This window comes from Alexandromys fortis, unplaced genomic scaffold, assembly GCF_014885135.2.
Source record: "Alexandromys fortis isolate MF-2015 unplaced genomic scaffold, M_Fortis_MF-2015_v1.1 scaffold_127, whole genome shotgun sequence".
NCBI lineage: Eukaryota > Metazoa > Chordata > Mammalia > Rodentia > Cricetidae > Alexandromys > Alexandromys fortis.
The window spans coordinates 3,934,815-3,950,671 of NW_026068006.1; the positions used below are offsets into that span (position 1 = coordinate 3,934,815).

A 15,857-nucleotide genomic window follows, 5' to 3' on the forward strand; every position below is an offset into this window, starting at 1 on the left:
GACTTTTCGAATAAAATTCAAAGAAAAAGAACTCAAGATCCCTCGCTTAAACCTAGTAACTTTCCATGCCAACACAGATGTGTCCATCTTACAAAGAAGAGAGATTCTTGCCAAGTTTACCAGGAGCTACTTTGTGTCAAGAAAGGAAGGGACTCCAGGCCTTAAGCTATTTTATTTAAACTTCACAATCGTTGGGGACGTGTTACCGTCATTTCACAAAGAAAAGCTCTAAAAATCTGATAAAGTACAGAAGCCACAAAGTTCTAAGGTGTGAGTCATTCCTAGTAAAGCCTTGTAATCTATCTACCTACACCAGGCTACTTTATGTAAAATGAGTGTTTTACTCATTTTTAAAAATTATTTTAACTTGGAAAACTCCTTTAGGACTGGGTGTGTCTGGAGAAAACCCCAAAGATGATTAAGTATAGCAAAATAATGTCACCTCACTTTGATGCAGCTCTCTTGTGGGTGGGTGGGTGGGTGGAAGGAGATGATGTTTTTTTCTGAATTCACCTAAGCAGAAAGTTTTAGCAGCTAGTACATCTGCAGCTTGGTGTTTCTAGTCTTCCTGTGCGCTGGACAGGGGTGTGTCAGCTTGTACATCACGAGGCTCACTACAGGGATGGGGAGGGTATCTCTCCTTCTTTAATCCAGCACTGCTCCAGATTCTTCTCAGGTTTTCTGTTGAGTAGACAGGCTCTGTCTGCTGATAAATTTGTACCCCAGAAACTAATAGGATCTTCCAAAAGTTATGTTTGTAAGTTACAGATCCCTTTAAAAATTCAGGCCTTGAGTTTCAAGGAGTTGTATTTAACAGTTCTACACAGTCTTTGAAAGAATTTCTCAGGCTTAGTCTGTGAGTTGAGCATGAACAAAACGTTTTAGAGATATCATAAATCTCCATAAAATCTAATATTTTACGCTAGAATGTTTTATGTTTCAAAATTTCTTATGATTCTGTGGATTAGAATCAAAGCTAACTCATTGATAGTACCCACTTTTTCTTCTTGGACAGGGTTTCTCTGTGTAGCCCTGGCTGTCCTGGAGTACATTCTGTAGACTAGACTGGCCTCAAACTCAGAAATGCTCCTGCCTCTACTGAGTGCTGGGATTAAAGGCATGTGCTACCACACTCTGAGATACCATTCACTTTTAAAATGAATTTAATAAGTTATTTAAGGCATAAACATGATCTTAGAGTTCAAAGAATGAAGCAAGTTAGGATATTTTGTAATTTCATAGCTCCTATTTTTGGTGCCTTAGAGGCAAGGGCAGCTGAAACCTACCCATTTTCTACTAATCCCTATACAGCATAACTTTATATATATATTCATCCTGTGTGTTTGGTTTCAAGACCTGATCATTCCACATGTGTTCAATACTGAAGCATCTGATTGACATGTCGCTGTTTTATTGTTTCTAAACTAATATATTGGGGAATATTTTCTTAACGTTTCTGCACTAGAAATTGATGCCACAGACTATCTAGGAAATATTAGCATCTGTTCGTGCTTACACTTGCTTGTGTACTCAGCACTGAGCATCTATCCGGGCACAGTAGGGGAAAGCTGAGGACAGTTTACTGTCTGAGACAGGCTCAGGACAGCGCGGAGTGATGTTGAGGGAGGTGTTTGAGTATAGAGCTGAGGTAGTAGTGTTTCTGCTCTTAGGTAAGCATTGGCACCCAGAGATCATGGCGATAGGTATTATCAATGACCGTGACCCCGAGTCTACTAAGGAAGCTAGAACAAGAGGAAATCTCAGCTGACTGCGGGCATATTCAGATAGGAGTTTATATCTGTTGATCCAAAGCAGTTCCTGCCTTCTCTGCTGCTACTGAAAACTGTGCTGTGGGACTGTGCCCTCTTCTTCTAAACAAAAGAACAAACAATTTGTAAAAATGTGTATATGTTTCTGAATTCATACTCTTTTCTTGTCCCTGTGCCTGACCCAAGGGGCACAGAGTAACATAAAAAATAGAAGAAAAGCTCTCTTTCCAGCAGCGACTCCAGAGCCTTGATGGCGACGGTTGTAATGATGGTGGCAGAGAAGAATGAATTTGCCTCAGTGTTCACAACTGCATGTGGTAGCTACTGTCATTTCTAATATTCACTGTTGATAATGCCATCAAGTCGTTAGTGTTTCCATTATAAAATCTGGGGCGCAGAAATGTTAAACAATTGTTAGCACCCACATAAGCTGTGTCCCTAGCTGAATCGTATTTGAGCTCACATCACTGTATACCGCTGAAGATATGCATGACTTACACCACTGTATACCTCTGAAGATATGCATGACTTACACCACTGTATACCTCTGAAGATATGCATGACTTACACCACTGTATACCTCTAAAGATATGCATGATCTACTGGACTAAGGAATATGTGCAGTAGCGAGCATAAGGGAAAATTCACAATCATGAATAAGTACTATGTAATTTTGCCTAGACCGCAAAAAATCAGCTAAGTTACATTGTGATTTAAAATTTTGTATATATCTTTTTGTGGTATTAAACAGGGTCTCACACATGCCAGTCAAACACACTGAGCGACATCTCTAGTCCTTATTCTAATATGTCTTCTAGTGGACAGTTGTTCATTGCAGTGGCTTATTAGTTCATAAAAATATTAAAGATGCAATTTAATCAATACTGTTCTAACACAGAACAAATTCTGAATTTAGTTGAATTGTGTCAAAAAGGGTACAACGTCACATAAAAGTCAGAATTTTAGCAAATGATATGAGTACCTAATATCAGGATGATTTAAAAATGCATTTTTTCTTCCTTAAAATACATATAAGATCTTTGAAAAAATTCAAAGGAATATATAATGTAAATAAATTCAAACTAAAAGTAAAGAAAATGTAGATAGCATATGGATATCCCATTCATCAGAAATATGAATGACATTGGCTCTGAAATGTCCACCTCTCCCTCCATTCAATAGAAAGTCAGCATTGTCCTGCTCAGCAAAAAGCACCATTGAGCAGTTAACTGTGCATGGTACTGTACTTGATGCTATAAAATAAATTCTACGTAGACATGGCTGTTAACTTTTACAGCCTTGGATTTTCAAAGAACAGGGTGTTTCACAATACTGTAATGTTTAAGAAATGGCATGTAAACCTTAGAGGCTAAACTCACAATGTACAGAAGAAATTCCAGTCCTGGAATCTCTCCGCCACAGAATACTATACATAACTATTTCCTTCTGAAACCCAAGGTTTCCTTGAATCTCTTTCTGTGATGGCAGCATTGGCAACCAGTCTTTCAGCAGTTGAAGTGATATATACTCTTGAAGAGAGTACTGTGTCAGCTACTTAGGTCCTCAGAGGGCATTTCTCATTGTTCATTCACTTCAACCATCCCTAGGTCTCTCTCCTCCCCAAACTGAAAGGACGATGGGAAGAAGGTTGGTTTCTTAATGGTTGGTTAAAACAGAACTTCAGAACTTCTTCCTTCAGTTCTATTAAAACTTGAGGGTATGAATTTACTTTCTGCTCTCCAAAATCCCTGTCAAATTGTAAATATTTAATTAGTGAAATGCTATACAATGGAAAGTTGTATTTATTGGCTAACTAGGGAATAGAAAAAGCAAAGACAATGTCAAAGATAATGTTAAGCATTTGACTTGCATGGGATCCAGCCAATGTCAGAAGGCATTACATGTGATAAGATGCATCTATCATCCTCCTCAGGCAGGAAAGTTGAGGACTGGGGATCCTTGTGCATGCCCGGCTTAGTTTCTAAGGCGCTTTCAGGCTGTAGTACAGGAGAGAGGATCTGAAAGGCATTTCTCAAAGAAAAGACAGGAGCTAGGCTTTGGGAATTCTGAGTTGGCTCAATTCACACAGTGTAGTTTAAAGGAGATGGAACATAACCTAGAAAGGACTCTGAAACTCTATAAATGAGTGTTTAAGACTTTGCTTATCTGACCCATGCTTATGAAGAAACCACATGTCAAGGGAAAGAAATACCAGAATTAGCCAACAGAACTTTCTCAGTTCTCAAACTGTGCTATGAATATTTTATGTTCACACAACAAAGGGAAAAAATACACTTGGTATTTTTTGAGTAGAGTCCTCAGATATTTGGGTCTGATATGTAAAGCTAAAAGAAATCTAGATTATGAATTGTGGTTAGTTCACATGAATAAGACTTTAAAACAAGGCTTAAGAGAGTCTCATTTTTTCAAGTAACCTAAATTTTCCTCAGAACAACACAGTCTTTAATAGACTACAATACAAATTGAGCAATTGATAATATAAAATCAAACTGTATGCCAATAAATAAACAAATACCAAACTAGTATTGAAAAAAATTCTGATGATTCAGTGGTTAAGAGTTCTGATTGTTCTTGCAAAGGACCTGGCTTTGGTTTCTAGCACCTACATGACAGCTCAGAACTGTCTATAACTCTTTCCAGTGTTGTCTGTGCCCTCGTCTGACTCCACAAGCAAATGATACATGGATGACTTTATTAAAATTACACTTTTTATCCTATATTAAATATTCTTCATTAATTCCTTGAGAATATTATAAAATTAATCTTGACCATATTCAGACCCCCCAAAATATTGAAAGGATAGATTAACGATGAAAATACTATTTACTGTATATTATTGTAAATATGAGAAATGGGATTTTCAAAAGATAATAACAAAAATATAAATTTTTAATGTTTGAAAATACATCATTAAGTAATTAAAGGTGGGGTCTGGGAAGGTGGCTCTACAATTAAACAAGTCAATGGCTCTTCCAGGGGACCATAGTTAGGTTTTCAGAGAGGACCATAGTTAGGTTTCCGGAGAATACCATAGTTAGGTTTTCAGAGAAGAACATAGTTAGGTTTTTCAGCACCTACATCTGGCTGCACACCATGCCCTGAAACTCCAGATCCAGGATATCTGACACCCTCTACTGGTCTCCATGAAACTGTACTTGTGTGCACAAACCCACTCAGACAGGCAGACAGACAGCTCTACATAATAAAAAGTAAAATCTTAAAGAAAATGTAAAATTAAAAAGGGGCTTGTTAGGTGGCTCAAAGAATTAAGACACCTGGGACCAGGCCTGGCCTCCTAAGTTCAAGTTCAGGACCCACATGGTAGTTGAAAAGAAATGACTCCTGCAAGTTGTCCTCTGAGCTCTGAAAGCTTCCTGTGGTGCAAGTGTTCATATATATGCATACATACATGCACACATATACACAATAAATAAATAGTTAATTAAAAATAGATAAGTCAAGTCATGAACCTGAAAAAATTATGGAGAATACATGTCTCATTAATGGTCCTGTACCAGAGTCTAGAAGGTGCTCATGCCACTTCATATGTCAGCAGCCAAATTAAAATGGAAACACATTAAAAAGGCACGCCACCACAAATACATGTGAATGGGAAGTAATCACATGCAAAGTTTCTCGGCATCATTTCTCAGCAGAGAAATGCAGATGAGAGTCCACTAACTAGGCAGTTCAAATGAGATTCCACCAGCCACCTATAGAAGCAGCTAGCAAGAGGTGGTTCATGCCGATGAAGAGATAGAGCGCTAAAATTCTCCTTCATACAGCACTGATCCCTAGACACCTAACTGGTATGGAGTTAGTTGCCCCAATAGCTTGTTCTTTGGACTGGCGAGATGGCTCAGTCGGCAAAGGCTTGTTGTGCAAGTGTAAAGACCCAGGTCTGTATTCCCAGAACTCATGGAAGGCAGGGTACAGAGAAACAGACATATAATTCCATACTCCTACAGCAAGGTGCAAAGTGAAACAGAGACTCTCCTGAAGTTCACAGACCTGGCTTCCTGGTGAACGCAGTGCAAACTAAAGAGAGACCCAGTCTTAGACAAAAGTGCAGACTGAGACTCCTGCTTGCCTTCTGATGTCTGCACATGTGGCCTGCACGCACAATTCAGTCCTATAGCAACAGAGAGGCGGAGTGCGAAGGTATGTTGCGTTTCCGGTCAGTACTGGGCATCACATCATGCCAGTCACGCTTCTGGGAGACCTTGCTAAACATTCAAATTCTCATCCATTATTCAGGGTTAAGACTCTATAGCTTGTGTCTTAGTTTTTGTGGCTTTTAACTATCATCCTGGGGAAAAAAAAGAGAATGCATTTGAAAAGTAAATCACTCCATAAAGGTTCTGTGGCAAGTGTTCCCCGGATTGCGGAAAAGCAATTTACTATGTGGCTGTAAAGAAAGGGTATAAATCTCACATTACTGGGAGGGTTTAGCTAGAAGAAACTGGATAGCAATCCCACATAAAGAGGTCATGGAAAAATGTCCCAGGAATTTGCATTCTGGCTTGCTAAAATAGTGATGTCGTCGGGTGGAATATCTTAGAACACAAGCTAACAGAATCAAAGCAAAGACAAGATCCCACTTTGAGTTCAGATTGACACTCTACTGGAAAGGCTTTAAGTTGCTCAAGATGGCTCAGAATGTACGTGGAGACAGTCACAGAGACCTGAGTATAATGATGAAGTTGAGACTATGAGGGAATGTTGTATTACCAAGAGAGAAAAATATGCTTTTAAGAAAATGATTTTAAGTTCCTGGTTTCACTTTCAGTGTCCAGAATGACCAGGGGGTGAAAAGATACAAAAGGAAAACTTACAACAAGTTCAGTCACAAAAGAGGATTGCAACTAGAAGAAGGAAGTTTCCACTTCATAGTGAACTTAGCCGTCTACAGGCTGGAAGCGCACTTTGTATAAACTGAGAGATGGTTGAATCATCTGTTCAAGGTCGTGTACATGTTACATAAATACCCAGGGTGTCTGTAACTTCCTGGCTGCTCACTATAATTTCCCTTAAGGAATTCTGAAAAATATCACTATACCAAATGGTGGAATATAAAAATATTTTCTTTTTGAAATAAAGCTTATAAAATATGAAAATAGAGTTTGTCTTGCTGTATGCATTACTGTCAAAGTAGCTGTCACCTACTTCTGCCAACAGTTGCTTCTGTATCGCAGGTGCAGTCTGATCAGCATTGCCTTGAATTTGTTTTTAATGAGAATGAAATTCTAAGAAGAATAGATTTTACTGAATTTGTTGTATTCTTTAGCAGGAAAGAGGAGCATGCTCTAACCACTCTCCTATCATCAATATTCAGAAGCCTGGGAATTTTTCTTTGGCTTTCCCGAGAGAAATAACTTTTAGTACCTTTAAACTTCAAGGTAATCCTGTGTTTTCCCTTGAAGAATAGATGAATGGAAATATGAATTTCAAAAATGCCATAAGGGTAAAATATTTCACTTCCAAGTTAGCATTTTTTATTTCATTTTTAAAATCCCGAAAGACATGAAATAGATTTTTAAAATCCCGAAAGACATGAAATAGATTCTCATCCTCAGGTTCAGAGTCTATTCTTTCATTGTTGACTATGCAGTTAAGCCAACATTTTAAATGAATTATGTGGTTTACCGTTGTTACACATTAACACGATTTGTTTTCTCCACTTAATGTGATCTGAGTCAAAAAGGAAGAATGTTTTAAGGAGAATCAATAAGTGACTCAGAACCGAGATTACAGCATCCCCTGAGTTTGTCTCCCCTCATCTTACACAGTCAGATACAAGAATAGCCGCATGCAAATGGGTTGGAATAAGTGAATTAGTAATTTCCAGAGCCTTCTCATTTAATCATAAGTCATCTAACCTCTACTCATCTTATTTAATGAGAAATGCTTATCAAGAAAACTAGGACATTTTCTCAAGTCACACAGATCTCGCAAATGGAATATTTGATATTTTTTGATGAGATGTGATTCTGTGTGTGCAGGTTTCAAAAGGTCCAGAGAGCTCCTAATGATCCAGATACAATTTCCCCTAGAAACAGAAAGTCAAAGCTCAGCTTTTATGGCTTTTGTATAATATGTTGTTACTTTGTATTTAGCTGTGTTAAAGAAGTCCTGGATGTAAAAAGAGAGTCTGCAAGAAACTATTGCATTATCTTTGAAATGAGATTCGAATAAATGAAGCAGAGAGTCTGTGTGTGCATGTTTGGGAAAAAGTGATACCAAGTACAGTAGAATATCCTAGTTTGTGTGGATAGCCACATCTCTACATACTAATTATGCAAGCATTGCAAAACAGTGAACTCGAGTGGGAACAGCCTCGCCTCTATGTAGTAATTATGTAAGTGTTGCAGAAAAGTGGTCTCAAGTACTGTAGAAGATTCTAGTTGGTGTGGATAAGTCACACCTCTACATAGCAATTATGTAAGTATTGCAGAAAAGTGACCTCAAGTACTGCAGAAGTCTCTAGCTGGTGTGGATAGACATACCTCTGCTTAGTAATTATGTAAATATTGAAGAAAAGTGATATCATGGACTGCAGAAGGTTTTTGTTGGTGTGAATGGTCAAGTACTATAACAATTTCTAGTTGGTGTGAATAGTCAAGAACTGTAGAAGATTTGAGTTGGTGTAGTCAAGTACTATAGAAGTTTCTACTTGGTGTGAATAGCGTATTGATGTAGAAGATTCCAGTTAATGTAAATATCTAAGTATGGTAGTAGGTTCCAGTTGATGTGAATAGTCATATACTTTAGAAGGTTCTAGTTTGTGTGAATAACCACACCTCTACATGGTAATTGTGTAAGTATTGCAGAAATTTAAGCTGTAGTAGTAGCAGGGATGCCAAGGAGTCTGGTTGTTGTTCTAACAATAAATCAAAAGAATGTATTGAAACTAGCAAGAAGCAAAAGTTTGGTTATCCTGAAAGGGAGTAAATTCGCATTTTTAATAAAGTAGCACTAATGGGTATAAGCAGACTATGAGAAATTATGTAGACAGCGTGTTTGCCCATTTTCCATCATGCACACTGAGTAGCTAGAGTGCCATCCAGCTAATTTCTTCATTATTCGTTCTGTGTCTTCCATTGTCATTTTAACACATTGCATAAGTGGACACTCACTGTGCTTTTCCATTGTAAGCTAGCTGACTTCTCATAATTTATTCTAAAGTATTTTTCAACTGTTAGTGTTTTATATTCAGCTTTTCGCATTTATTGTTTTCTTACAGAATAGCTAATACATTTGTTTAATGTTGACAACAGTCAATGAACTTTTGTACCAGCAATAATTCCATGGGCAGTTCGCAGGAGGGAGATTTAGTTCCGACACATGTAGATTTTTAAAATGTGTGGGGATTCAGACTGAGGGAGGGAAGAAGGACACAGACATCCGGACAGCTTGCAAGTGTGGCATGGGGTGCAATAAGGAAGGATTGCTGAATTTGCTAGGCATCTCGCAGCCTGCAAGATGAGCAGCGTGGTAACACAGACTGTTATATTTCTTTCTTTCATTTTCTTTCCTTTTTTGTGGTGGTCTGAATGAGAAATTCCCACATAGGTTCATACATTTGATACTTAGCCCCCAGTTGATACTTAGCCCCTACTTGATACTTACTTAGCCCCCAGTTGGTGGATCTGTTTGGAAAGGATTCAGAAGACATGCCACCTTGTTGGAAGAGATGCGTCCCTGGGGGAAGGCTTTGACATTTCAAACACCCATGTCTGTCCCAACTGTTGTGACATTCTCAGCTACTGCTCATGCCTGCTTATGCCTGCCTGCCTGCTGCCTCCCACCCTCAGCATCATAGACTCACCTATGAAACTCTAAGCCCCAAACAATTCTTTGATCTGTAAGTTGCCTTGGTTATGGTATTATATCATGACAATAGAGAAGTAGCAAATACAATTTTATATCTGATTAATGAAGGATCAGCCAAAAGGTCCGTTCCGGCTTTAGAATGGCATGATCTATTATTGGAAAGAATAAAATATACAGATATGATAAACAATTTTGGCACTTATTTGCATAGGGATTACCTGAATCTCTTTATATATTGAAATTCACAAAGAGAGACAGAGAAAATTTACTAACCTTGAGGTAGCCATGGCACTGTTGGCTGGATTTGGGAGTAGACCAAGAAACAATTACTTTGAAATATAGCAGTGATTAAGTTAGCAGCATCTGAGCTTGCTACATGAATGGATGATGATATCAAGAACCTTCAAAAAATAGCACTTAGATAAAGAGTCTTTTCCTAACTGAGGTATGAATCATATTGGCCAATGCTGGCTTATCTCTCTAGTCTTTGAACACACTGTTAGGTCACAGACACATTAAGTTTACTATATTAAAGAAAATCAATTATTGCATCCTTCAGTCTATTACAGCATGAAGCTATTAAACATTTTATCAGGGAATTGTGAAGTGCAGCTGTGAAACTCTTTACTGGTAGCAAGCTCTCGTTATTCTGGTGCTTACCAGGTATCTACCACTAGCTTGTAATATCTTCCGTGCCAACCTTCACCATCACCTCATTAACATCGCATTGCTGGCATGATGTGGCTAAGGAGACAGTTTGAGGTTGCTAATAAATTGTAAAAGAACAAATATTATCATAGGGAAATCTAATCTGTTGAGATCTTTCCATGATGTGAAAGCACTCTGAATTTTTTTTTTGTAATGTAGTTCCTCCCAGCCCCCTTGTAGCTTCTATTTCTGCTTTAAATATAAAATAGACATAGCACGATCAGGCTTTCTTTTGGGATGTGTTCGGGATTGCTTGAGAGGTATAGCAGGTAGTTGTTGAAATGATTGTCCCCAGTGACATATACCTCCGAAGACGGTGGAGCACAAAGAGAAGCGACTGAGATGACAGATGGTGTTTATAGGACATTTAAAACCTCAGCATTTTAAAACAGCAGGACTCCAGTCCTCGGCAGCATCCCCAAACCAAACTATTTCCCATTGATTGGTATGAATCACTCTCCCTCCTTGGCGCCTGTGCTTTTCCGCCACACATGCCCTACTTAAGTACCAACAAATCTGCAATTGACCTTGTCACAGCTCTGTGCAGAGATGCCTACCCTGGGTTTCTAATCCTCATCAATTTCTTTCCAGACTGAGCTTTTTGTACACGCCTTCAAGGATCAGCTGGTCAGGAGCGCTCTTTTGGCTCTCTTCACGGCACGGCCAGGAGGCATCCTTAAGAAGCCACCCTCTCCTAAGGACAGCACAGAGGACACTTGTCCCCAGGATGAGCCCCCTCAGCTGAGAAGACAAGACTCCATACCACACCATTCTGACTATGATGAGGAAGAGTGGGTAAGTCCTCTCACGGTGTCTGCTCTTATGGCTTAGCCACAAGAAATGTGGTAACATAATGCAAAAGCTCACTCATGAAAAGTACCCTGGAAACCAGTCTCAACACGATTGTGGATAGATGCCACACACTTTTCCTTAGGAGCAAGTCTCATGTGAAAGTTATATTCCTGAACCAAATTATTTATGTTATCAAATAAATTGAGTTTATAACCAAGAACAAGATTTGAATTCAGTTACCAAAATTACAAAATCCTATAATACCTCTCCTTGTTCATTTCTAAGCTCAATTATTAAAACTTTTTCAGAAGAAGGGTAAAAAGTCAGTCAGGCAGTGGTAGGGCACACATTTAATCCCAGCACTCTGGAGGCAGAGAAAGCTGGATCTCCAAATTCGAGACCAGCTTGGTCTACAAAGCGAGCTCCAGGACAGCCTGTCTTGAACCACCCCATTGCCCCCAAAAGACATTTCAGCCCTAGTAGAATGCAAGTATTTCTATTGTTGCTAAGTGAAGATGTACTTACCTACATTTAAAAAAACACCAAAAACTTATTCATGTTTAAATGAGAGTGAACATGAAGGTTTCTTAAATCCCATCATCTGGTGATTCTGTGATTGAATAGATTGCGTGTCAGGACTCTGACATCATAGTCCCTGTGCGTGCGTGTCAGGACTCTGACATCATAGTCCCTGTGCGTGCGTGTCAGGACTCTGACATCACAGTCCCTGTGCGTGCGTGGCAGGACTCTGACATCACAGTCCCTGTGCGTGCGTGGCAGGACTCTGACATCACAGTCCCTGTGCGTGCGTGGCAGGACTCTGACATCACAGTCCCTGTGCGTGCATGTGCACAATTGCTGGTGAAGATAAATTAACAAAAGAAGCAAAGGCGTGAAAGGAACTCTAGAAGAGAGAAATAGAATGGAAGGAGCGGGAAGGGTGCAGAGGAATAATGTGCTATTAACGAGTCTTTGCATATTAATGATTTAAGTGCCTCTATGGTTAATGTATATTTATATATGCATGTGTTCACACATGTGTATGCACACTGGTATCCCTTTGTGGTATCACATGTTCAACAAAAGAAGTGTGCTAGCTGCATTACATGTTACATTTTCAGTTAAAAATTGTTTTCTCGCTAGCTAGTGTTTAAGAGCATTTAGGGTAAGGTGTTGGAGAGGACCCTAGAACAGTGTCTGAGGGCCCATGAGAGAGCAACTGATCTTTCTTTAGATAAAATTCTGGCCACAGGAAGCACACCTACACGCTTCGGGAGGCACATGCTGAGTAAGAGCTGCTGTTGCTGATGAAGCTTGTATTCCCCACAGGACAGCATTTCAGACGAGGTAGTCAAATTAGCTTCACCTTCCTCGATTTATTTACAGCTCCAAGATGTGCATACCTCTCAACCTCTCTGAAGTTCAGTTTTCCCCGCTGTATAATGAAAACTGTATCTGTCCTGCTTAGCTCTTAAGATGGATATACAATAAATAGTTTATCTGTAGGCTATGCTTTACTGCCTGGACAGGCCTCATCAGATTCTGTGGTGGGGGTTGATATGTACTTCTTGGTTAAAATATGTGGCTTATAGTCTTATCATGACAACCAAATCTATCCCTAGAGACCCCTAGATGTGAGATATATATGCATATATATATATATTATATGAAACAAGTCAGGTATATATAAATAAATCAGGCATATACATATGAATGTCAGATATGTATTTATATAAAAATATGGATTGTGAATTTCAAGAAATTATTTCACCTAATTAACCAAACAAGTTTAACCTCCCTGAATCAAGTAAAAACCTTGAGTAGCTGTACTTTCTTTTCTCCATTTTCTTCTCCTTCCTGTGGTCCCTCCCACCAAGCCCTACTTTCCCTACTATTTAAACTGGCCACCCTCCTTCTTTCTCCCTTATTTGTGGTTCCATAGATAGTTTTTGAGGTCTTCAGTCCAGTAGGTTTCAAAATGGGAAGATTAGCCATGTTAGGTCCTCACCCGAAGTTCAGAGTCTTAGGGAAGATAAAACACATGAACAGACATAAAATGTGGAAACAAAGTTTGGGGTGCTGTGGGATAGCCTCTGCTAATAGGATTTCACTCGACCCAGTCTGAATTCAGGACTGTCTTGTGAAGCACCAAGGAGAGACATCACTAAGTAGGAAGGGTTAGAGAGGGCCTTTCCCTTCAGTCAGAATCGACATTCTGCTGCTGCCGGGTTCACTACACTGCACCCTGGGAGCCCCTGAGGACACCCTATGGCTCCTTAGAGCCCACAGCATATTCAGAAATCTGGAAAGACAACTGGCTATCGCATAATGCAGCCTTAAAGGTCTATAGAGACTAGCGCTAGGGTGTGAAGGTCAGCATGGGGATTCGAAAGCCTCCCTGGAGGTGGGCATTGGAACAGAAGAAGCCATTCCAAGAAGGGAACCGAGTGTTTGAGCTCTGTGGAGAGAGGTAGTAGCTATAGGCACAACACAGAGATAGATCAGATTATTACTAATTTTATTTATTCTTTTTATTTTAATTGTTGAAATTTTGGCTTACCTATAATGGAATTGATCATTTGGAAAGCTCAGGTAGAGATGGGCAGCACTGGGCCCTCATAGAATAAAAAATTGACTCATTTCTCATTTGAGGAATCCTAGGAGAAGTGTTTCCTTCAGCTGAGACATACAAAGGACTTAAAAGAACTTTGGTGAGGTGGTCTGAACTAGATGGGTTCCCTTGCCCCTTCCACATAAAGGAGAGCCTTGTGCTAGAGGAGGACCTAGAGAAGATGGAAGAAGGGAAAGGAGAAAGCTTGCGTACTGATTGGGTGCAATTTTAGCAACATTTGGAACAATTGGGTACAATTTTAGCAACAATTGGAACAATAGTCAGGGTTTCCATCCTTGTGGAGGAACCGGCAAATGGTCTGAACAGCTCTCTGCTTCCCACAGACCGTTCTCTGGGAAAGGCAAAGGCATGCTGATTGTTTCCACAGGCCATAAAGTCTTTTCTTTTCCATGTTTCTCTTGGTTTTCATTGTTAGCATGATAGGTCTGCATGTCTCTGTATATCCTTGCACATCTTAGGAGGTCCCTTCTGAAGTCACCGTTTCTTGATATCATAGAAATAGTTCACCTGAGTTGAACACAGTTAGAAAGAAACTCCTGCTCAGTAAATTCCCTCTCCTCTAAATATTTTATCTTGGTTTGTAAATCATTATTGTGAAGGGCATATAGCATTCTCACAGATTTTCCTCAGCAATCACTTTCTACTAAAAAGATCCCTCTGCCAAGGGATTTAATCTCAAAAAAAAAAAAAACCCTCAGCAGTCACAGTAGCCACTTAAATATTATTTTCAAAATGTTCTTCACCTCCGTCCAATGGAGTCAACCTGAAGAAGATGCAGGCATTTGAAACATCTTTAGAGATAGTTCTGGTGCCTGATTTGGATCAGACACTCGCCATATCACATTCCTTAGTTAGCTGTTAGAAACGTATCAGTATTGATTACTAATATAGTCAAATTCTGAAAGTTTTAAATGAGTGTAACCGGGTTTCAATGACGAATGGAGATGCTCTCTGATGACGGAAGTTGGTCTAGATTTGAATGTAAGGCCATTCAGGTCCATTTGCTGGAAACCCTGTTTCTCAGTCATTCACTGTGACAACGACTTAGCTTGAAGCCTACATTTCTTACAGTGAACATATGGGAAGTCAATACATCTTAGTAATTCTTTTTGAGTCCATTTTTATGCATCTAACAGCTTTTGCTTTGTAGTCACGAAAGAGAATCTCTGTTAAGCCCACATCTCTCTGAGGCTCTGTTGAGAAAAGCTGAGGACATAAGGATGGATGATAGCTATCGTGTAGAAGGGACAGAGGTTGAAACCGAAGTGAGTGACGCCAAACATGCCTGCTACCTGCTACACTTTAGTTATTAAATGATTGAAAGCTCTGCGGGTTTATTTTCCTAAAAAGTCAGTAAACAATTAGACCCCGAATGAATCATTGGGATTTCATGACGATCTATGCCGGGAAATTGACCAGCACATCCTCCTTCACCGCCCAGCCAGGGAAGATGACATACTGCGTTTCTCTTTGTCCCCTGCTCGAGCAGATGCTTCCAGCAGCTGGGATCCCAAGATTAGTTTGTCCAGATATGAAAGCACATCATCTGACCAAACTATTAGGCCGTCCCAGATTTTGTGGCTTCAGTAATTACACTATTCTCTACAGCGATGCAGTTTAATTCCAGCGTTACGACCCTGGGGATTTTGGAGCCAAATCTGGCCATTCCTAGTCAAATAAATTGTTTAAAAGCTGATCTTATCATACTTTAAATTCTGATCCCTTCTAGCAGGGCACGCAACTGGCAAAACTGTTCTTATTATTGGAAATACCCTAAACTATCATTTCAAATTGAATCATATTTCAGCATTCAAATTACCCAACTGATTTCTGCTTCAAGTTATACCCATAAATTGGTGTTTACTCCAGGAGCAAGAAGCTCCAGTGTGCTGCTCCTGAGAAGGGGTCTGCGGAAAACAGTGATGCACACTGCACATACCAAACAATATGAATGTGCAAGTTTTCACCATGGAGGAAATAACTGAGGTTTAAGAGAATGTGTATTTTAACCTGACTTAAGCTTTAGGCAATGAATTCATGCATCAGCATATTACAAGGCCTTGCATTTGTATGTGGAAATGTTGTTCATATATAGCCAGTAA

General features: G+C 39.4%; 1 protein-coding gene across 4 annotated transcripts in view; it reads left to right on the forward strand.

The window, feature by feature from the left end:
* Inpp4b (inositol polyphosphate-4-phosphatase type II B) overlaps nucleotides 1-15,857 on the forward strand; it is a 696,298-nt gene that overhangs the window by 575,093 nt on the left and 105,348 nt on the right. For all 4 annotated transcript variants that reach the window (XM_050161508.1, XM_050161511.1, XM_050161509.1 and 1 more), the window contains exon 18: nucleotides 10,923-11,126. In XM_050161508.1, the coding sequence (XP_050017465.1) occupies nucleotides 10,923-11,126 (204 nt within the window). The remainder of the gene's footprint in view (nucleotides 1-10,922; nucleotides 11,127-15,857) is intronic.